This window comes from Rhincodon typus, chromosome 1, assembly GCF_021869965.1.
Source record: "Rhincodon typus isolate 14 chromosome 1, sRhiTyp1.1, whole genome shotgun sequence".
Taxonomy (NCBI): Eukaryota; Metazoa; Chordata; class Chondrichthyes; order Orectolobiformes; family Rhincodontidae; genus Rhincodon; species Rhincodon typus.
The window spans coordinates 171,731,418-171,756,130 of NC_063332.1; the positions used below are offsets into that span (position 1 = coordinate 171,731,418).

A 24,713-nucleotide genomic window follows, 5' to 3' on the forward strand; every position below is an offset into this window, starting at 1 on the left:
CTCACTCTGTGTCTCACTCTGTGTCTCACTCTGTGTCTCACTCTGTGTCTCACTCTGTGTCTCACTCTGTGTCTCACTCTGTGTCTCACTCTCACACATTCTCTCTCTCTCTCTCTCTCACTCTCTCACTCTCACACACAGTCTGTGTCTTTCGCCTTCTCATCATGTTTTCATATCAGTCCTGACTTGGCTTCCTGTGTTTGTGCTTTCAATTCAGTCAATGTCCATGTGATTTAAAAAATACTGGCAGTATTTTAGTTTACACTGAAAGGTACTGCTTACTAAAGGCAGGGCAGAATGACATGTTTACTTCCCTTGTTGCCATAGAAGCTACTTGTTTTATCTCTGGGAGATGGTATCCCAATGTTCCATATCCTGCAAGACACATACCATCATTTTTTCACTGCTTTATTCTATTTGTCACAGGGCTGTGAGAAAATGGGACTCTGAATGAGCAGCGCAGAAATGCTCCAGTGAGTCCTGCAAATTAATGAGATTTTATTGTTAAAAAACATTTGAATTCAGAAATTGGTAAATTAGTACATAACAAATCTTGATGCCTGTACTTTGTGCGTGTGTATGAACTTCTTTTCCCCAATGTTGTCATTCCAGCTGTCGGAAGGTGGGAAAGCTGCCCAGGCAAGCATCGAAGTCGGGGATGTGGTTCTGTCCATCGATGGGGTCAGCACTGATGGAATGGTTCACCTAGCAGCTCAGAATAAGATCAAGGCATGCACTGGATCCTTGAAACTCAGCCTGCAGAGGTAGGCATCTGTCACCAGTGGTAGTGCCCCTCGCTTTGGGTCAGGAAGTCCAGGTTTAACACCCAGCTGCCACGGAGGTGTAATGTCACGTGTCGGGTCCGGTCCAGTTGTGTGTGTCTCACAGGCGTGCGTACACACACACTCGCTCCCCCTCTCGCGCGCCTTCCCTCGCTCACATGTGTTCTCTCTCTCTGTCTCCCTCACCGGTCACAACTGCATGTTTGTGGTGTTGTTCCAAATGCAGTTTGCAGTGTAGTAATCACAATAGCGAGTCAACATGGTAAGAGCATGAAGTTCATGAGGTTCATACTTCTTGTATCAGGAGGTTGACAGAAGCAAGTTTCTCTTGGCACTGAGTCAGGGTACTGTAACTCACAGCTTGGTTGTGACCCCTTTGAATGATAAAACAGAGAATTTTTTTTTTCCAATTCTTTCATGGAAAGTGGGCATCAGTGGCCAGCCCATGTTTATTGACCATCCCACTATAAAACGTCAGCCGCGTTGCTATGGGTCTGGAGTCACATGTAGGCCAGACTGCTAGAGGAACCGAATAACCTGTGTCTGTGCCAGTTGGCAGTGAAAGTCCCCAAATTGCTCCAGGACTGTTTGATTACCTTGATGGTAAGGTGCGGTGAATGAGTTGCGACATTGAATCCACCTAATTTCACAAAATACCACTTTCCAACAAGACCCTGTCTGCTAAAGGTTGTATTTTGAATAGGAAGTGTGCTGAGGAGAGGTCAATCTGCCCAGGGTATGGATGGGCTAGGAGTGGGCTGGAGGGAGGGCCAGTGGGGTGGGGTGAGTGAGGACGGTGATGTTGATGCTGAGCCTTCTGAGCTGCAGCAGACCCCTTGATTTGAATGGAATCTGGTTGTGCTTGCTGCAATAATGGGAGTGAGCTGAACATCTAAGCTTATTCCAAGTGCTGAGACATCTATTGTAAGCTGTATGTTTTAAGTATTAGGATGGAATGTGTTCTCTTGATGTTTTGAGCAGCTAAAGTGTTTAAAAGTGCCGAAATGGGAGGTGTAGGATTTAGTTCGGAATGTAACTTGATCATTAGCAACGAGAGAAGATCCTGTTTTAGCTGGAGCTACATGTCCTTTAACGTTCCATTCGAAGTCATGGGACCTTGATTCTGTTTTTAGAGTGAATCTTCATAATTTTATTCCCTTGAACTTGTGCACATATGTGATATAAATGCTTTGAGTGTAGCTAATTGCTATATATAGAAACACAATCTATTTATGAAATCCGACTTGTCTTTTTCAAAAAAAATATTACAAGCACAAAATAGGTGTGTTCTGAAATTGGGGAGAGTAAATTTGAAGAGAAAGCTGGCAAAATTCTGCAGCAGATTGAGAGAAAAGTTAGATGACGCAAATTTGAGGTAGCATCAAGTTTCTTGTTAGTTTCAGGCCTGAATTTGTATCAGTTTCTAGGTTATTGTTCTGGCAGAGATAAGGACACTGGGGGAGATAGTAAGAACTGCCAATGCTAAAGTCAGAGATAACAGTGTGGAGCTGGAGGAACACAGCAGGCCAGGCAGCATCAGAGGAGCAGGAAAGCTGACATTTCGGGTCGGGACCCTTCTTCAGACACTGGGGAAGCTCCTTTATTAGCATTAAGCTAATAAATGGAAGAACTTATGACCCATAATAACCAGTAATAGTGGCCAATGATGATTATTATTTTTTGAATAATAGTTCTGTTCCATAAAGTCACAAGTATCACACTTTGGGCTGTTACAGAACATAGGAAATAGTAATAGGTAGTGACCATTCTCACCCTCAAGTTTGTCCTGCTGTTTGTTAAGAGATCCAAGCTGATCCTTTACCATGTCTACTTTGCCACCCTATCCTCAGATGTCTTGATTTTAAACGCTGACTAAAGGAGACCAAGTGCTAAAGTATTTTGTCTTGCCCTCATCAGAACTAGTGCAGAAGAAACAGATTATAAAGAAAAGAGACACCACTTTATGTAGAATGAGAAGAGGGTGGTCAGGCCATTGTTGGCATGGAGATGCAACAAGCAGTTAACTGTCGATCTTCATTCTCAGCCCAGGCAGGTAGATTCTGCTTGATCAGTGCATTCCTCTGCAAACCAGAGGCCTGTGCATCATTCTATGTAGCTTCCAGCACATGCAAATACATCACGTGAACCTGATTGCTGATCGTAAATCGGTTTCCAAAGTGAGCTTCTCTTCCTTGATGTACATTCGTGCTTTGGTTTAGCTCAGTTGGCTAGATGGCTGGTTTGTGATGCAGAGTGACACTAACCCCATGGGTTCAATTCCTGTACTGGCTGAAATTACCATGAAGCCTTCTCCTCCTCCTCAACCTCCCCTCTGGCCTGCCTTTTTTACCTCTGATTCCCACAGTGTCTGCTTTCCCTGCTTAAAGGAACTTGTGTCAACTTGCAACAGCACAGTTTGTGGCTGTTGCTGCCGAGGAAGGTGAATTGGACTGTGTTGTCTGGGAGGCTTACTGGATGATTATTGAGGCATACCAGAGAAAAGTATGAGAGCAGTGTCGAACTGCTATTTTTGGGACTGATCAGTCGTAAGCCACTTCCCCTTTTTGATTCTTTTGTTGTCTGTCAATGATCTGAACTCGGGAGTAGAGTGCACAATGTTGGAACAGGCAATAACACCTAACAAAGACTGATGACTCCAAAGGGAGATCAGCTCTTGTCCCATGGGTATTATGGAACTACGTAACATAATCCACTTATTTGGAGAAAGCACAAGGATGTACTAAAGAATGCAAATTTTTGAGAAGGAAAACAAGCTTATAAGTTTCTTACTTTGTCCTCCCAGAAACTCCTGGATATAAAGTTAATAAAAACATTTTTAAAGGAAAATGTACATTTGGGATCCTTATAAATTAAGAGCAATTGTGCTTAATTGGTACAAACTAAGGATTAGCCCACAGTTAAATGACTTGCTCCAATTTAGAATCATGGAGATTCATCGCGGAACAGAAATTCAACTATGAGAATGCACTAGAGAGTTTTCCCTAGAAGAGCAGAGATTAAGCAGAGGTCTGATAACAGGCCATTCGGTCTGATAACAGGCCATTCAGTCCATTCGTGTGCTGCTAGTTGTACACTGCACCAGTCTGATGTACTTAAAAGTTGAGAGGAACTTGGAACTGTGAACCATTTCCTCCAATTAACCTCTTTGATAATTGAGTGTCTTATTTGGTGTAGAAACCTGTTGGGGCATAGGATGGAGAATAAGGGACAATGTTGGAAGGAGAGGTTGTGATAACTGTCACAAATGAGTTGTAATTTTATTTCCCTTTTCATGCATTCATGGGATGTGGACATCATTGTTAAGGCTAGCTGTTTTTGCCCATATTCTCCTTGAGCATAGTGCCTTGCTTGACTACTTCAGAGAGTAGTGGGTATGGAGTCATATGTGCACCAGACCAGATAAGGACAGCAGATTTCCTTCCCTAAAGAGCATTAGTGAACCATTAGCTGGTAGTTTTATGGTTCACCATTACTGAGATGTGCTTTATGTTCCAGGTTGAACTATAGTGAGAGGCTGAATAGACTGGTGCCATTTTCCCTGGAGCATCGGAGGCTGAGCGGTGACCTTTATACAGGTTTATGAAATCATGAGGGTAGATAGACAAGGTCTCTTCCCTAGGTTACCGGAATCCACAACGAGACAGCCTAGGATTAAGGTGAGAGGGGAAAGATTTAAAAGGGACCTAAGGGGTAACTTTCTCATGCAGAGGGTAATGTGTATGGAATGAGCTGCCAGAGGAAGTGGTGGAGGCTGGTACAATTACAACATTTAAAAGGCATCTGGATGGGTATATGATTAGGAAGGGTTTAGAGGGATATGGGCCAAATGCTGGCAAATGGGACTAGATTAATTTAGGATATCTGGTTGGCATGGGCAAGTTGGGCCGAAGGGTCTGTTTCCATGCTGTACAACCCTGTAACTCCATGACTCTATGGTTAATTGAATTAAGAGTCCACCATCTTCCATGTTGAGATTCAAACTCCTGTCCCCAGAGCATTAACTTGGGCCTATGGATTACTAGCCCAGTGACCTTCTCACTGCACAACAAGTTTTCCTGAACAAATGTTTGAATAAAGACTAATTTAAAATGACATGACATGATTCAAAAGTTTGGCAGTGAATGTCATTTAACCAGTGAGTTCCTTTAATTGCATGGAGCTAATGGGTTTCCTGCATAATGCAAAATTCCATTGTTCCTCTATTTTGTTACTATTCTGTAGAACATGGGTGTTTTTGCCCATCCCTAATTGCTCTTGAGAAGGCAAGATGATGATCTTAAGCTGTTGCAGTCTGTGGTGGGAGTTGGTAGACCCATGATGTCGTTCGGGAGGGAATTCCAGGACTTTGACACTGAAGGAATGGTGATATGTTTCCAAGTCAGGATGGTGAGTGGCTCAGAGGGGAATGTTCCCATGTATCTGCTGCCCTTGTGCTTCGAAACGGAAGAGCTTGCAGGTTTGGACGGTACTGTTGAAGACCTCAATGAGTGGCTGCACTGAATCTTGTGGATGGCACACGTCAATAAATGTCAACAAACACAACTTCTCATGAAAATGCAAATCAGTTTGCCTTAATTTTGGTGACAGTGTAAGCAACAAAACCGCATTCTGCTGACTCCCAGTTGTCAGTGAAACAAACCTGTAAGTTGCCTCCATGTTTAGCTGCAGGCGGTTTAAGGTGGGCTTGACAGTTGTCTAAGTGGGACTGGGGAGAGGCGATGGCACAGATGGACCCTTTTCACAGATTTGACTCAAAGAAGCTGAGCTTTTGAATCATTTTAAAATAAACATCATTTCAAGCATGTAGATGAGTTCTGCTGAAAGCAGATAGATCAATCTTGAGGAATGACTGCCATTTGACCTTTTAAATAGCAGTGGTGCTGATATTCTGTCCGCTTATAAATAGATATAAGATTTGCAAATCTGAGCTCTAGTAACTTGAGATAATGTCGCCGTGCTTTAAGCTACTTGTAGGGCTGTTGATAACACTGAAACTGCGAGTGTTTACAAAGTGCATGCTTACAGCCAGGCTTCCACAAGACCTTCAAACTATTTTTATACCTATGAAATAAAAGTGCTCAAAGAATTATTTTTTACAAGATAATTGCTCCCCTGTGACTTTTCTCCAGGGTTTTGCTCACATCAGTGACCTGGAGATAAATGTTTAATTCCTGGAGAGGCCAGGACAATACTGGAGGGTTAGCAACTCCACAGTACAAGCAAGGTGAATGTAACCATCTGCCTGGTAGTCACCAGAAGGGAGAATGGCACTTGTGTGTAGGGCTGTTTGACCTAAGCCTGCTTGTTCGAGTCTGTTCTGTCATCCATAAAGGCCGTGGCTGTGTGTCGTTTTGACTTTGCAACACTTTCCCCATCGCCCTGATTCCTTAAATGCTCGGAATTCTACTGCCCTCAATCTGGAATGCAGAGAATGAGATTCACAACCTTCTGAATGCAGAAACATCTCTCAGGTCTCAGTGTCTGCCCCTTTATCCAAGAAAGATGGGACAGGATGGTCAATGCTGCTCCCTCGAACCTGCTCGCTGTTCAATAAAATCTTCGCTGATCTGGTTATGGTCTCTACTGTTTGCACCCTGCCCTTCTCCTCAACATCTTGAGGTGATAATTCTTGGATCTAATCTCTCTGGCCAGTAGTTTCTATGCTCTCATGGTACCCTGAAGCACTTTACAGCCAGTGGAGTACTTTTGTAGTGTAACGTAAGAAACAATGCACCCAGGCCAAGAATTATGACACTGAGAATGCACATGCTGCAGCGTAGTGGTATAGGGAGACGGTGAGACCTGATTGTTTCGCATTCCGCACGAAACAAAACCAGTGCTGTCTCCATCTTGACCGACCACATCTTTCTAAAGCCATGTTGAATTTCCAATCGAACACTGGCTGCCAACAGATTTGGTGTAATCTATGATGCAACGAACATGCACATCTGGAAGGTGTTTCAGTTGATGGAAGAGCAGGGAATTATCTGTTTATTTGTGAAAAGGATGTGCTCTGTTCTAATGATATGCCATTGATCACACAGTACTAAGCATTAAGGAAAGGGGCAGCAATAGCCTTTTGCCTTTTCAAATGAAATCAAATAATGTAGGGTGAATGCTGAACAAAGATTCCATTTAAATTATTTGTGGAAGAATAAGCAGAGGCCAAGGAAGATAGTTAAGAAAGGGAACATCAGTCTAATAATGTGGTAAGGGAAGAGTGTTTTCCTGCGCAATGAGAAACCTACTCACAGTCACCGGCTTTTCAATAAAGTGGATATAGTTTACATTGATTCAGGTGTCATTGTTTATAAAGATAGGATAATTATTAAAGTGCGAAAGTTAAAGAAGAATTTGAGAATCAGTGAAGATGAATGACTAATGCACAATGAAGCAGGATTATACTGGCCCAATAGAATGTACCCATTTTCCTTAATGGGACAAGATTCTCACTGGTAACTGAAAGAAAATCATAGAACAGTTCCAGCACCACAGAAGGCCTTTTGGCCCATTGTTTCCAGGCTGTCTGTCTGCAAGACAAATGTAACTCATTTCACATTCCTGCCTTTTCTCCATAGGCATGCAATATTTTTCTCTCCTTTCAGGTGTTTATCCAGTTCAAGATATTTTTAATCAACCCGTTCAGAGATGTTATTGCGTCCCTCTGGAGCAGGTGGAACTTCAAACTGGGCCTCCTAAATCAGAGGTCAGGACATCCGACACTACCACTGTGCCATAAGAGCTGCAGAGTGATGGAAGCAGCCTCCGGCAGGTGGGACATTCCAGATAGTTTCCAGTCAAAGAGTAAAGATTTCCCGTCTCTTTGTGGCCAATCAGTTTCTTCTAGTTTGTGACCATTCTGCTCATGGCAACGGTTTCTCTTGAGTCTGTCTAGTTGTGAGCACCTTTGTCACATCTCCTCTCCCTCTCCCTTTCTCAAAGGAAACCCGTCCCTGCATCTCCAATCTATCCAGATCATGGTTCCAGGGATCAGCAACACAGTTTTTGTGCATCCTGTCCCAACATCTTCACCTTTCCAATGTGTGGTGGTGTCCATTCTGGGCACAGTACTCCAGCTGAGGCAGAACCAGTGTTTTATTCCAGGACACTTTTTGTATCAAGGCCAGCCAAATCAATAAGGCTTATTTTACAAGAGGAGGTCTTTCAAGTCAGAGCCAGAACTGTTTACACGCAGCAGGGCAAATATATCTTTAGTGAATTAGATTTTATTGTCACGTGTATTCAAGTACAGGGATATAGGAGTAAAGTGAAAAAGTGTACCAATTTGCCCAAAATGCAGAACTTGTTGCTTCAAACTTGGAGTGCAGCTCCCCTGAGCTTCTCACCCTATAGAAAACAAAAATTAGGAACTGGAGCCTGCTTTGCCATTTAATCAGATCAATGCGAGCAGTAATTACAGGTAGGACCTTTGACATCCATTACCTGTAAAGGTTGAGCAATGTGTTAATTTAAAAACTAAGGCCATATGACTTTGGAAGAGAAGTAGGCTATTCAGCCCATTGGGTCTTCTCCATCATTGATTATGATCATGGCTGACCTGATAACCCTCAACTCCCCATTTCTGCCTTTTCCCAACAGCTATTGATTAACTCAGCCTGGAATATACTTAATGACCCACCTTCAACAGGTATCTGTGTTCATTCTTGGTTTCAAATCACTCTGTGTTCAGCCCTCGCTATCCCTATAATGTGCCCCAGCACCACGGCCCTCCTCTAGCCCTAGCCTTTTGAGTATCCCTGGATTTAATTGCTCCACAACTGGTGGCCAGACCTTCAACTGCCCGGATCCCAAGCTCTGGAGTCCCCTTGCTACATGTGGGCAGAATACTGGCTCTGGTTAGCACTGTTGTCTCACATTGCCACAGACCCATGTTTGATTCTAGCCTTGGGGCGACTGTCTGTGGAGTTTGTGTATTCTCCCCGTGGATTTCCTCCCACAGTCCAAAGATGTGCAGGCTAGGTGGGTTGGCTGTGTGAATTTGCCACATAGCGTCCAGGGATGTGTAGGTTAAGTGTAGATTTGGAATGCAATATACAGGCTTACCGGGATGGGTGGCATGTCTTTGGAAGGGTAGCATGGACTCGATGGGTTGAATGGCCTGCTTCCGCTCTGTAGGGATTTGATGGATTCTACCTCTCTGCCTCACTATCTTGCTTTCCTCCTTTAAGCCTCTCCTTTAAAATCTCTCTTATTGATCAAGCTTTTGTCCTTCTGACCAAATATCTTCTTCCATGCCCCTGTCCCGTGAAGAACTTTGGTGCTTTTTATTTCATCAAGGGTGCTACGCAAGGGCAAGTTGTTGTAGGTTTGACTCCATCTGCCTGCGAACTAAAGCCAACTGTCTTGTTCTGAACTGGCCTAATGCTCCCCGTGGTTTGCTGCATAGCAACACAGCTTTGCTATGTTCAAACAGTTCTGACATTACTCCTTTTCTTTAAAAAAAAACCCACTGAATTGGCTATAAAGTGCTCTGTGAAATCCTGCAATTGTGAAAGATGCTACAGGACTAGTTGTTATTTCTTTTAGAATTGAAATTACCTCAGTGAAAACTTGCTCAGTTTGTACACTGTTTCAGAGATAGTAGGAACTGCAGATGCTGGAGAATCTGAGATAACAAGGGTCTAGGCCCAAAACGTCAGCCTTCCTGCTCCTCTGATGCTGCTTGGCCTGCTGTGTTCATCCAGCTCTACACCATGTTATCTCAGTTTGTACACTGTTTGGTTAGAGTGCTCTTGGCAGGGTGTGAGTAACTGAAAAGCTGATGTTTGGGGCTGTAAACCCTCAGGCTGACCAGCAGCGCAAGTTTCGCTGTTTTCCATGTGAAATTGGATTCCTTTATCCTATCAATGTGATAAGCCAGCAGTCTGCGTGTTCTCCAGTGCCTACAGCTCAGATTTTGAACACAGCTTTGTCCAGATGTTGGTGTTAAATCTTCTATTTGTGTTGAGTTTGTTGCCTGGGGGCCCATAACATTGTCGATGTTTGTTTCAGCTTGTGACTTATAACTTACTGGTACTGATCTCAAGATTCCCATCCCTAATCATAGTGACAGCAGGGAAAAGTTCCATTTTCTTTTCAACTTTGATTTATTCCTATCTTTCGAGCAGAAGAAAAATACACTCCATTGAGAAGTTGGAATTTTTTTGGTTGCTAAAATAAATTGTTTAAAACTGATGTTGAAGCTATAAGATTCATGTTTTCCCTGTGAATATTCCAACATTTTGAAGTTTGATAGATTCTTGGTTTCAAATAAAATTCTTGGAGCTAAGGGATCGAAGGGTATAGGGAGAAAGTGGGAACAGGGAACTGAGTTGGGTGGTTGACTATGATCATATTGAGAGGCAGAGTAGGCTTGAAGGACCGAATGGCCAACTCCTGCTCCTATTTTATGTTTCTTCAGTGTCTCCTTATTTTAAACAGATAAAGAGAACATATTTTCACTTGTATGTGCCTTTGTTTGTGCAATTTAGTGAATAATGTTTCTTTTGGGAAAGGGTGAGGAGGAGCAAAGTGGCAGATCATAGAGTCACAGAGGTCTTCAGCATGGAAACAGGCCCTTCAGCCCAACATGTCCATGCCACCTAGTTTTCACCATTAAACTAGTCCTATTTGTCCACGTTTGGTCCATATCGCTTCGTACCTATCCCATCCATATACCTGCCTAAATGTTTTTTAAATGATTAAATTGTACTTGCTTCCACCACTACCTCTGGCAGCACACTCCAGACACTCACCACCCTCTGTGTGAAAAAAAATTGACCCTCTGGACCTTTTGTATCTCTCCCCTCTCACCTTAAATCTATTTCCTCTAGTTTTAGACTCCCCTACCGTGTGAAAGAGCTGTTGGCTATCTAGCTTATCTATGCCTCTCATAATTTTATAGACCTCTGTAAGGTCATCCCTCAGTCTCCAACGCTGTAGGCAACTTCATCAACTTTACAAATTGGAATTCTGAGTGAAAACTTAGCTTAAATGTGAAGGGTCTTGTGGTACGTTGGTCGTGTCCCTTCCTCTGGGCTAGAAGGTCCAAGGTTGAAGTCCTACTTGCAATGGAGGTATATCATCACATGTCTGCGCAAGTTGATTAAAAATACTTTTGCAGTTATAGGCCTTAAGCTGCTGAATTTCAAAATCCATTGGGGTTTCCCCACGAAGTATGAAATCCTGTCAGCTATGTTTCCCAACATCTCTATTTTATGGGTCTTGTGACTCAGTGGTAGAGTCCCTACCTGTTGGCCAGAAAGTCCAGGTTCAGATTCCATCTTGGGATGGCCACAGAGGTGTGTCTAAACAGGTTGATTGAGAAACAATTGAAAAATAATGTAAAAAATGGGCGATCTGTTCATTCAAGGAATGGTTGAGACATGCACAATTTTTATATTACTTTTAATCGGGTCAAAAGCCTCATTGATTTAATTTGAAGTTTTTAAGATTTTATTTTCAGAAACTGAAACACAAGAATGTAGACTAATGCATACATCTTTGATTTTATTTCAAGTCAGGGGTGGGGTTCTAAGGAAAGAAACACTTTTCATTTAAAGCTGTTCAGCCTTGTATGGGTTTATTCCTTGTTATACAGGAGTATTGTAGTGTCCTTTCTGCTTAGTGATAGCATTCCTGTGTTTCTAGTCCAGAGGGTTGTGGGTTCCAGATCCGTATATCAATTGAGGGTGTAATTTCAGTGCAGTGTTGAGGAATTTTCACAGTGTAGAGTCGTACCACAGAAAACAAACCATTTTGTGACTTTTTTTAAAACTACAGGGGGCTTCACAAAAACAATATGTCACCAGAAGTGTCATACTGGACTTGAAATGTTAACTCTGTTTCTTTCTCCACAGATGTTGCCAGATGTGCTGAGTTTCTCCAGCAATTTCTGTGTTTGCTTCAGATTTCCCAGCATCATAAAGTCTGAGATGTACAGTACAGAAACAGACACTTCGGTCCAACTTGTCTATGCCAAACAGAAATTCTAAATTAATCTGGTCCCATTTGCCAGCATTTGTCCCATATCCCTTTAAACCCTTCCTATTCATATACCCATCCTGATGCTTTTCTGATGTAATTGTACCAGCCTCCTCCACCACTTCTGCCAGCTCATTGTATACACACACTACCCTCTGTGTGAAAAAGTTGCCCCTTTGGTCCCTTTTAAATCTTTCCCCACTCATCTTAAACCTATGCTGTGTAGGTTTGGACTCCCCTACCTTAGGAAAAAGACCTTGGCTATTCACTCTATCCATGCCCCTCATGACTTTATAAACCTCTGTAAGGTCACTCCTCAGCCTCCGCTGCTCTAGGGAAAATAGTCCCAGCCTATTCAGCTTCTCCCTGTAGCTCAAACCCTTCGACCTGGCAACATCCTTGTAAATCTTTTCTGAGCCCTTTCAAGTTTCGCAACATTCTTCCTACAGCAGGGAGACCAGAATTGAACACATTATTCCAAAAGTGGCCTAACTTGCAGTACTTTGCATTTACTTCAGTGTCTTAATTTGCAATGATTCCCACCTTCCCCAACCACCTCTTTAGGGAGATGTGAAACAGAGTTAATCAAGAGTGGAGTCAGAAACCATTTCATCAATGGTTCTCGCTCACATATAGACAGCAGTAAATTCTAGTTCAAATCTGAGATTGTCCTGAAGCTAGGCTTTTGTCTCCTGACACCCCAAGAGATTCACATTGTGTATGTGAAAAGTTCTGAGCAGACACACTTTATGAAATGCTCTGCTAATAAAAAACATGGCAGCGCCCAAAGAAACACAATAAATAGGGTCCTAGAGATGTACAGCATGGAAACTTTCGGTCCAACTCGTCCATGCTGATCAGATATCCTAAATTCATCTAGCCCCATTTGCCAGCACTTGGTCCATATTCCCCTCAACCCTTCCTATTCATGTCTTTCAGGTGCCTTTTTAAATGTTCTAATTGTACCAGCCTCCACCACTTCCTCTGGCAGCTCGTTCCATACACGTACTGCCCTCTGCAGGAAAAAGTTGCCCTTTAGGTCCCTTTTATATCTTTCACCTCTCACCTTAAACCTATGCCCCCTTTGCTTTGGACTTCCTCATCCTGGAGAAAAGGCCTTGGCTATTCACCCTATCCATGCCCCTCATGATATGATATGAGAGAATAGATTAGAATTGGGGTACTGCTCATTCATGTTTTGCACATGTGAACTGAGAGCACTTTGGACATTCTTAAAAACCTGTTCAAGGTATAAAATGATACGGAGGCAAGGCAGGTGGGTGGAGTGAGAAAACAGATCAGCCGTGGTCTCACTGAAGGTCAGAACTGTCTCACAGGTTTAATGACCTCCGCCTGCCCCTAAGCTTCCATGCGATTCTTCTGCTATACTAACCAACACTTGGCTCTCTCAACCATTACCAGCAAAACCGATTACACCAAATCCTTGTTGTCTGAAGTGTGTAAGAGTATGGACTTCCTGTGGATAACCAAAAACGTGGGTCCTGTTCTGATGTAACTCTCCTATCTACTGCAAAGGACCGTGCGATCAGACCAAACAAGTCAATGGGGAGGGAAGAAAAATAGACTCCTGGGAGTTGGGGGGGATCCTCTCAAGTATACAGATTCACAAGTAGCAAATTAATGGCTAATGAGGAGCGAGTGCATCTGCGCGTGCCTTTTTATTGCTGTGTGTGACCTAGCTACGTGCAAAATTGACGAGAAATTTTGCCCATAAGTCAACAATTACCTTTTATGCTAAAACAATAAGATCCATGGATTCAAGAGCTCATTTCAACCATTGGATGAAGTAAGTTAATGGCAGCATAGTAAATATTTAATGTATATTTAGTTGTTGACTCAGAATCGGTGTGAGTAAATCCTTTGTTTAAAGAATAACCTAGGGCTAGATTAATCTGCAAAAGTAGTGTTGCTCAGAAACAATAATAACTTATATTGTATTCTGCCTTAAAGTAGTAAAATACCCCAAGCTGCCTCATAGAATTTGACACCAAGCCAGTCAAAGCGATATTAGGATGGGGTGCCAGAAAACTTGGGCAAAGAGGTATGTTTTTATAAGAGGGTCCTAAAGGAAGAGAGGTGTGGAAAGGCGTAGTGTCTTGAGAGCCAAAGGTAAGGCAAGGGATGCCAATAGTTGAACAAAAAGCTGGGGTTCACAAGATATTGGAATTAGGGCAGTGCAGAGATTATCCCTGCTGCTAAATGTTGCTAAAATGTGATCTACGATGTGTTTTGTTGACGATCTGTGGAAATCCCGAGTGCAGTAGACGCTGGGACGATAAATAAATTTGAGGAGAGAAACAGATTTTAAGTTGGTAATGGGTTGAAGGATTACAGAGAGCAGGCAGGAAAGTGGAGTTGAGGCTGAGATGAGATCGGCCATGATTGTGTCAAATGGCAGAGCAGCTGAAGGGGCTGAGTGGCCTGCTCCCAGTGCTTATGGATATGATGGAATGGACTATTAGCAGGCCAGAGATTGTGTGTTTCTTTTGCTTGATTGGTATTCCCTTCTGCCCTCTTACAGGGATTGACATGACATTGGGGACATAGTAAGTGCAGTGTTATCTTGCCTGGGTGGATACTTTTCAGGTTTGTGCTTTCATGATGGCTGCTAGTACAGCATTTCCTGAAGAGGCAACAGGAGACTATCTAAATGCAGCCGGGATTCACACACATTCTTCCAGTGAAGAGGGCATTGCAATTGAAGAGAAGACCAGTCCCAGTCCCAGTCCCAACCTAGTAGCAGTTCCAGTATCCTTACTGTCTCCCTGGCTGAGTTCACCAAACTGAGCATCGACTTGGCATTAAATTTGGAGCCTGGCCAGCAGTGGCTCGCTGAATAAACTTGCTGAGCCAGCATTACATGCAGCCTCGCTGCTAACCCATGCAGGCTATTGAGTCCTCTGTGTGTGTGCTATTGAGTGTTCCAGATGGTGTATAAGTTGAGAGCAGCCTTTCCTTAGTCAATGCTTGACACGAGACGTTTATCATTGCATGTATGAGGGGTCTCTGGGGAACATTAGCTGTTAGACAGAGAAATATACAGAGCCACTTTTTAAGGTCACTTGTGACTGAGCTGACAGGCCACTGGTTTGACGTACCAACTATGAACACTACAGCGTGTAGTCTTTGTACTGTGGGAAAGTGCACATTGAGGGCACAAAGGGAGAGATTATAGGTCAGAGACCTCTCTAAGCTGAGCTGGAGGGGTCTGTGAGCAGAACTTATACAGCACCTTTTACAACCACAAGACATCCTGAAACTCCTCGCAACCAATGAAATTCTTTTGAAGCGTATCCACTGCTGAAATGTAGGAAAGCGTAGCAATGTGTGCACAGCAATCTCTCACACACGGTTATGTAACGATGACTGGATAATCTTTCATGTTGGTTGTGAGTACCAATATTGGAGCAGGATATAATGGGGATACAACTGCCCCTTTCTTCCTAATTAATATGATGGGGTCATTGGCAATCCATCAGAAGGAGCAGGTGTGGCTATGGTAGGAAGATGGCACCAATGACACTGCGGCATTGGTGAATCAGATTGTATCTTCCTGCTCAACTCTCTGGAGTGGGATTTGAACTCTCAACCTTTTGGGGTGGGGGCAAGTGTGCTACCAATTGAACCACAGTAGGCAGCTAAAATCAAGCTAAAATCACTTTTCAGAGTACAGTGCAGGGAAAGGGATTTATTTGAGTGAGAATAAATTTATAGTCACTATTCCATTTCCCTGCAGTGATTTCAATTGGCCATTCATGTTGTTAAATACAACTCCAGCCCCTTTCTTTTTGCCTCCCCCCCCCCCCCCCACTCCAAAAATTATGTTTACGGAAATACTCAGGATGTGAGTCAACTACACTTTTTAGCTATGACTTGTTGGGTTTGTGCTGATTGTCTAGCCCTAAGTTTCCATCCCACAAATGGATGTTTTATTAATCACTTCCTTATAACTGTGTGCAGGGGTTCAAACAGGGTTGCAGAGGTGCCTTGCAGGTTAAGACCTGGTCGTGCATAGTGAGTGGCAATAATGGTGAGCATTCACATTTACAGCATTTTATACTCCGGTTATAAGTCAATCCCTGTGTTTGGAGATACTGTTACAAGTCAGCCTATACACCAACATCCAGGGTTCTCGCATACACCAACTCCTGTCATTTGGCTGAGAGGAAAGTTGAAGTGAACGGAAATTATAATTCAGGGATGGGTGAAGCAGACGTGCAGTTTACTAGTGCCTGTTTTTACCATATCTAATAAAGTCAGAATATCTCGCACTGTTTTCATTGGCACTCGGCTCAGTGACCAGAGATATCCGCTGGAGATAAATTGGCAAAAGAACCAAAGCGAGAGATGGGAAAAATTATTTTTTCCAGTGTGAGTTCTGATCTGGAATATACTGCCTGAAAGGATGGTGATGGCAGAATTTATCATAATTTTCCAAAGAGAATGGGATATGTTACCTGAAAAGGTTAAAATTATTAAAGGGATGCGGGGAAAGGATGAGGGAGTGTGACGAATTGGATAGATGCTTCAATGAGAAAGCAGGATGGATGCTTCCTACGAGAGGATTATCCTGTGTGGTAATGGAAGATCAGCCATAATGGAACAATTATGCATAGACTCTGGTGAAGCAGAGCTGGATGTAGCCTATCTAGTCTCACTCTTTATCTTCTTATGTGGGTCTGTTTAGTTTCAGAAAGTCCAAACGCTGAAAGATATGGTCCAGCTTTCATCTTTTTATTTCCCTTCTCCTCTCTGGTATTGTACAGGAAAAAGAGATTGTTTCATGCAGGGAGCATCAAAAGGATTTTTTAAATTTGGAAACCTGGTTACCATAAGCCAAACTTCAGTATAAGCTGACCGTACACTGCAGAATATGTCCAGTGTTGTGATGGGTTACTGCAGTAACTGCTTGCTCTGTCCTTGGCTGTTTGAGGTCTTGGAAGTGGCGATTTACATGTTTCCAGAACATTCCTGGAATTCTGCAAACAGCTGGTGACTGACGAGACATCTGTAAATAGATACTGACTGGAACACTCTTCAATTCGCTTGAGGTGAAGTGGGAAATCCTTCATAACGATGTGCAACATGAACTCATGACTTCTTATATTCTGGAATTATACATTTTAGGAGGCCAGATTATAACAAAAGTGCCTGACGATTCCTGACATGACCAGCAAGTTGGTAATGTAAGGATGGCAAGCAAAATCACCTCACGTTGTCCCAATTACACAAGAATATCTTGACTGTGCTAATCAGAAATTGATTTGGATGTGCAGACTGTGGATTGTCTGAAATCCCTGTGGATCAAGGTCAGGGTGTGAGATGGAAGGACTTCCTGTTGATTTAAACCATATCATATCCTGAAAAAGCCTGTCTGCCTGTCTTTTCCCCCACTTTGCAAAAATAAAACAACCGTGGGGATTTGTAACGTAATGACCCTGGAGCTTTCTTGGCAGTGTGATGTGTTTTTTTTTCTCACCACCATTGAGACAATTATCTTCAGATTTTCTTCCATAAATAGAATGGTTATAACATTTTGCTTTGAGTTTGCTTTGGCAAAATGAATAAATCCTTAAACTCCCACCACATACAAGCTCATTTTCGAGTGCAATATATTCAGTCTAATGAAAGCTTTAGCAACAGCTCCACTGTTGAACTCAGTTATTTGTGTGACTTTGTTCCAGGGAATTTAATGCCAGGTGAATGTTAGTTGGGTTTGTGGGGTTTTCCAGAATGCTGGTCCCTCCAGATACAGCCAGCTCCACCTCCCCAACGAAGTACTGATCATGTTGAGTTCCCTTTTTAGTTGTATTTTTAATTTTAACATTTGCAAAGTTCCTTTAAACTCCCTTTAACGCACAGTCATGAATGTGGAACTCGCTACCACAAAGTGTTGAGGTGAATAGTATGGGTACATATATGGGAAATTTGATAAACACAGGTGGGGGGGTCGGGGAGGGGGGAAGGCTGCGATGTCTAATCCTAAAAGGGTTAGATGGGACCGTATAGGAGGAGACTGATGTGGGAACCTGAAAAATAAAACAGACCAGATGATCTAAAAGCCTGTTTCTGTGCTGCATTCTATGTAAAAGATGTTGCCTAAGGATAGATGCAGCGGCTAATGTGAGGCATTCATTGCAGTGTTGATTATCACTGACCACTTTCCTCTAGTATCACAATTCACGTGCAAGAACACAGCAAAAACGCATTGAAGTTTTTGCTTTTGTTCTGCATCTTGCTGTTTCTTTGTATTTTTCTCTGTCTCTCTCTGTCTGTCTGTTTCTGTCTATCTCTGTGGGTATGTGCCTCTTTCGGTCTATTTGTCTCCTTTGTATTTCTGTCTGCCTCTGTCTTTTTGTCTTTCTTTCTCTTTCTGTGTCTCTGCCTCTGTCTTTCAGTTTATCTCCATCTTTGATTCTTTGTCTGCCTCTGTGTATGTGTGTTGTGTGTGTCTGTCTCTGTCTGTGTGTCTCCCTATCTCTCTCTGTCTATCAGCACCTGCCTTTACACTGTAATGTGAACTAATGTGAACTAAGCTTGGCTATTTAATTAAAACTGCAATGCATTTTTTTAGGCCATTTTCATCCCCTGCAGCACTTTTTAGAAGGTTTCCATGTTGACAAAGTTTTGAAGTATTTAGAATTATTTTAGGGGTTTTTTTTTTGAGGTTTTGGCCCTGAGAGTTGCGTGCATTTAAGTTGGATTTCTGGTCCATGTGGTTAGCGATGTGAAGTTCCACTTCAGTGATGAGTTATGTCAGGAATGCACCAGGGGTGAGTTGTTGCATCAAACTTGGGTTTGAAGTGGCTCTTAAATTCGAAGTCAAATTCCATAGCTGTCTGTAGCTGCTCTCAGTGGCTTGTTAAATCTCGTGTTTTGGGAACATTGGCTCACTCAACATGGGAGAATTGATGCAGCAGATATGAACATTTGACTACTGTTTTCAAGACTGACTTTGTATCCACCACCTGATTGGGCAATGTATTTCAAAGCCTAACCACTTGTTGCATATTAGAAAGTATCCCCTCATGTGGCCCTGGTTTCTTTTGCCAATTATCCTAACTCACTGCTCTTTGGTTCTCTATCCTTCAGCTTCTGGAAGGAGTTTCTCTTTGGTTTTTTCTGCTTAAACTCCTTGTGATTCACAACATCTCCATCAAATCTCCTCTGAGCCTTCTCTACTGAATGAAAGTGGAAATGTGCATGTTTGTCTGTCATTTCCATTCTTTTTGTTATTCTCCTGTTTTTTCCCCAAGTTGAGGATCAACACCTTCTTCCCTGAGCTGGAGTATGTAATTGACAAAGGCAGCTGAGTAACTTTTCCCTTATTCTTTCACAGGATGTATGCATCACTGAAAAGGCTAACATTTGATGCCCATCCCTAATTGCGTTTGAAGTAACTGGCTGCTGGACCATACAAACAGCTACATTGCTGTGGGTCTGTAGTCAGACGTAAGCCAGACTGATAAAAATGATTGCCTCTGTTGTGAGATAACAAGGTGCAGAGCTGGATGAACACAGCATGCCAAGCAGCATCAGAGGAGCAGGAAAGCTGACGTTTCGGGTCTAGACCCTAACATCAGCCTTCCTGCTCCTCTGATGCTCCTTGGCCTACTGTGTTCATCCAGCTCTACACCTTGTTATCCTGCTCCTCTGATGCTGCTTGGCCTGCTGTGTTCATCCAGCTCTACACCTTGTTATCTCAGATTCTCCAGCATCTGCAGCTCCTACTATCTCTGCCTCTGTTGTGACAAAGTTTGTCCCAAGCATGAACCTTTGGTTTATTCAGTCATGGGATGTGGGCATCACTGGCTAGGTCATTTCATTGACCATCCCTCATTGCCCACTGGGCAGTTAAGAGTCAACCATATTGCTGTAGGTCTGGAGTCACGTGTAGCTCAGACCTGGTAAGGATGGCAGATTTCTTTCCTTTAAAGGGTATTAGTGACCCAGATGGGTTTTGAAGACAATAGTATCATGGTCATGGCCAAGGTTACACTCTTAAGTTCAATTAATTCAATTAAAGTTTAATTTGAATTCCACCATCTGCCATGAGATTTGAACCCAGGTCACCGGAACGTTATCTGGGATCTGGATTAATAGTCTATTGAAAATGACACCAGGCTATTGCCTCCCTGAGAGTGTTATAAAGGCATTGGAGGCAGTCTAGAGAAAGTAGCAGCCGAGTGAACTGGGTAATGGAGGGATTTTCGTATGAAGAGTTTGAGTAGGTTGTGCTCACTGGAGTTCAGAAGAAGGAGAGGGGACTTACTGAGATCTACAAAAGACGAGGAACGGACAAGTACAGGAAAGATGTTTCTAATGACTGCGGAGTCCAGAACCAGGGGTAATTGTTTAAAGATACCAGGTAGGCCATTTACTAATGAGATGAGGAGACATGTCTTCACCCAGAAAGTAGTGAGCCTGTGAAAGTCCCTGCCACAGGAAATGGTTGAGACCAAACTATTGTTTTCAAGGAGGACTTAGATATAATTCTTGGGGCTAAAGGTTACAGGGAGAAAGTGGGAAAAGGGTACTGAGTTGGATGAATTGCAGAGCAGGCTCAAAGGGCTGAATGGCCTAGTCCTGCTCGTAGTTTCTTTTTTTCAGACACACTGTGTAAACCAAATTCTGAGCCAAGACAAAGGGATGGGTGAGAGTGTATGAAGGCAAAGTTGGTAAGGAGACTGTGGAAAGGCGAAGCTTTATCACTATATGGGGAACGAGCACTTTAAATCACACTGTGAAATGAGGTTGGAAAACAAGGGGCAGTGAGAATGGGATGATCATGGAAACAAACGATGCGTCCTAGAGGGCATAATTAGTTGTAGAAAATCCGAGAGAAAATGGTAGCGGAACTCTTGAACTCAATGTTGAATGTGGGATGCTGGAAAGTGACTAACCACAAGGTGGGCAGCATGGTGGCTCAGTGGTTAGCAGTGCTGCCTCACGGCGCCAGGGACCCGGGTTCGACTCCACCCTTGGGCAACTGTCTGTGTGGAGTTTGCACATTCTCCCCATGTCTGCGTGGGTTTCCTCCCACAGCCCAAAGACGTGCAGGTTAGGTGCATTGGCCATGCTAAATTGCCCCATAGTGTTCCGGGATGTGTGGGTTAGCTGTGGGAAATACAAGGCGACAGGGATAGAGTAGAGGGATGGGTCTGGGTGGGATGTCCTTCAGAGGGTTGGTGTGGACTTGTTGGGCTGAAGGGCCTGTTTCCTCACTGTAGGGATTTTAAGAAATTCTAAAATTCTAAGGTGGCATTTGGTTCCTCAGGCTTGCATTGAGCTTGGTTGAAGTATTGTGGTATAAGTCTGACCTCTTCAGACTCTGAGTTTTGATCCTTGAAGAGGAGAGGGTAGAACTTACCTTGGGCCAACCTAAAGTGATTTGGAGCCAATGGAAATGCTCTTGATTTTGAAGTGCAGTTGTTGTAATAGAAGCATGGGAAAACAGCTGAAAGGAGAATTAAATCATCTGCTGCTGGGTGGTTGACAGAATCGGAAAGTATTTGAAGGGAGAATGTGTATTGTGGTGGGGTGAGGGGGAAGCTTCCTTAGCGATGATGTGCTCAGTGGGATATTTTAGTTCTTCTGACACACTCCATGGAGAATATTTACAGCTCTTAAACCAGCCCAGGATATTGAGGGAGCTCTTGTGTGACAACATGCTCAGACACCGTGTGCTGTATTGCATTATGGTGACAAGCGCAGCAAACACTTTCTTTGATTTATTGTTTAATGTGCGCCAATTGTGTAAACCGAGCCTTGCACCTTATTAACTGCAGGCATTCACCACATCTTCCAGAGGAAGACGATGGAAATTGCAGACTTCACAATGACCTTTTGAACAGTGTTGTGACCTTTGATTGCTTAAGGGCCTGTTGAAATGGAATCCCTTTTTGAACAGTTGTCTTTTTTTCTTTAGCCTTGGAGAGCACCCCTTGACCCCAGCCTCCCCTTTCCACTCTACCGCTTCCATTTGTCATGCAGTGTCAAACACTGGACTTTTTTTTTGCTGAAACACCAGACCAGTGTTCTTTCGCATGTGGCACCATGTGCAGTGAGAATGCATACTGCAATTTCTAAATGGCCTGTATGGAAATTGTGCCTGTCTCCTTACGTGGCGATCAAAACTTCCATTCCAGCACCCACAAACCAAAGATGCAAAGTAACTTGTTAGTCACGTCACCAGTACATCTTGCATCAATTTGACAGAATGTGGTCATCATGGTTGAAAGTTGTGCTGTGGAAAAACAGCAGAAAAAGACACTTAATTATCTTTGTACAGTTGGATTTTTTTCTTTTTGGACTAAACTGCATATAAAGGGTATTAATGATGTGGGGAAAAGAAATACTCTCTAATTGCTGTCCTACAGTGAAATTTGATGTTGTTATAAGTCTGACTGATGGATAGCCTCAGATCAGCAATTACATAGACTTTACAGAACAGAAATAGGCTGTTCAGTCCAACAGGACCTTCTACCGACCAGCTTCATTGCTTCGTCTCAATATATCCACCTATTCATCTCTGTCTTGTCTTTATCCAGCTTCCCATTAATTGCATCTATTTTGTTTGCCTCAACTACTACTTCTAGTATTGAGTTCCACGTTCTCGCCACTCTCCAAGTAGATTTTTTTTTTCCCCCCCCCCGAGCTCTTTACTGGATTTATTCGTGACTTGGTTATATTTTATGATCCCTGGTTCAGGATTCTGCACTGTCTGTTCCCTTGAAAAAATTTACTCTGGTGTTTGATTTCCCTCAGCCATTCTGGATCCATCTCGGACTGTTAATCCTATTAAGATAAATGAGCCTTTGCCAAAATGGCGATTAAAAATTTGAGGCAAGTGAGCTAAACCCAACAGCTGCTAATCTCTCCACGTAATGTTGAGACCCTGAGGTGTTTTAAATGTTATGCAGTCCTGGTATATTTTTCTTTTGTGTTAAGTGTTCGCTTTTTTTAATAAGCATTAGCATAGCAATTAATGATTTGCTTCAAACCCTTAAGGCAAACTTCCTAAAATGGATGTGAATCAGCCAACATTCCTGAATGGTAAAACAGTGTTACTTGGGGAATGGTGCACTTGACATCAAGTGGTGGTATCTGCCAAATGTTTTATTAAATGGTACACCGTGGAATTTGAAGAATTTGATTTTCACTCCCGGTCGCCTGACTTGCATCTGGACATTCTTAAAACAGAAATGCCCCTGATTATATTTTCCCTGACAAGCTCCATATTTCATCTGATTCCAAGTTTGCTTACCATACTGCCACTCTGCTCTCAGAAACAAACATTATTTCATTGGCGTTACAGCTTGATTTCATTTTACAAATTGGAAACAGGAGCTGTCCTGAACACGCTGCCTCGAACATCTGCTGTTGTGGAGGTTCATGAGTGTCGGATGCCTCCATGGCCTCAAAAGCTAATAGCTAATTTCCTAAAATACCAGGCAAGAATATATAGTGCGTGTTTCTGAAGTGGGAGGGAGAACGGGGTGAAAATCATTCTCTCAAAAGCACCTAAGACTCTGATAGGTGAGGTTCATGAACAGGTTACTCTCCATCTATTGCAACTATTCTTAATCTTTTCCAAATAGGATGTTTGTGAATAGTCTCTTGAATCTTTCATTCATTGCTCAGTGCCAAGCTTGAAGCTTCTGAAGACTTGTCTAAATCTGCGCAGTCTCTGAAGCAAGCACCGAAAATGCTGGAGAAACTCAGCAGGTCTGGTAGTATCTGTGGAGAGAGAAGCAGAGTGAACATTTCGAGCCCAGTATGATGATTCTCCAGACTAATTTCCTATTAATTCCTTGCCTCCCTCCAGAAATCTTCTGGGGGCTTGGTGTGTTGCCAAACATTACAATGGAGGCTTGTTTGGAAAAATACTCAACTATTTACGATATCTATTGAAATATCCTCCGCTTAGTAAAGGTGCTGTATAATTTGCCGGTTTCTTCCTTTGCTCTGTCCCATTTGAACATATCAACAGTTCACAATTGATGGCCACGCCTTCAGCTGCTTTGGCCATAAGCTGTGTAATTATTTGCATTAACTTCCACCTATGCCTCTTCTTTGAAGTTAGCCCTTTAAACTTACCACTTTGATCTAACTTTAATTGCCTGTTCTCAACCTCTCCTTGTGTCGCTCCATCAGTTTGAAACTGGGACTGTTTACATCATTAAAGAGGATTTCAAGAGGTATTGGATGCTTATTTGTATAGAAATGGTTTGCAGGGACATGGGGAAAAGGCAGGAGATTGTCAGTACGGAAAAGAACTGGCCCAGGAATGATGGGACAAATCGCCACCTCCTGCATCACAACAATTCTGTGACTTTTCTGTGATTAAATGCGCAATGAAAATGCACATTGTCTTCTTTATAATTAACTTAAAAACTCTAGCTTTTATACACAATTAATCTTGTTAATGAAAGAAATGCAGACGTGTATTCTGTTTTGCTCTCCAACCCTTTAGTATTTTAGTTTATAAGATAAACAATTATATGGTGATGTCTTGATCAATGACTTCCCTAGCTTTTTTGAGTTTGCAGTTTACATTCCATTTGTTTCATTTCTTTTCATATTCTAGATTTGGTGATCAGTGATCATTTAGCAATCGTCAAGATGTAGACAGGTTAAGTGAGTAGTCAAAATCTTGGCAGATGGAATATAATGTGGGTAATTTCAGGATTGTGCACTTTGGCACTTTAGAAGAGCTGAATATTATTTAATTGGGGAAGGACTGCAGAAAGCTGCAGCACACATGGATTTGGGGGGTGTCCTCCTCCATGAATCACAAAAAGCTAGCTTCCAAATACAGCAAATCATCCCAAAAGCAAATAAAATGCTGGCCTTTATTTCAGTGGAGTATATAAATCTCTAAATCTACGCAAGGCACAATTTTGA

The 24,713-nt window shown here is 42.7% G+C and overlaps 1 protein-coding gene across 3 annotated transcripts in view; it reads left to right on the plus strand.

The window, feature by feature from the left end:
- Positions 1 to 24,713, plus strand: part of pdlim5a (PDZ and LIM domain 5a) — a 237,926-nt gene that overhangs the window by 72,371 nt on the left and 140,842 nt on the right. For all 3 annotated transcript variants that reach the window (XM_048595832.1, XM_048595842.1, XM_048595848.1), the window contains exon 3: positions 613 to 764. In XM_048595832.1, coding sequence (XP_048451789.1) covers positions 613 to 764 — 152 coding nt within the window. The remainder of the gene's footprint in view (positions 1 to 612; positions 765 to 24,713) is intronic.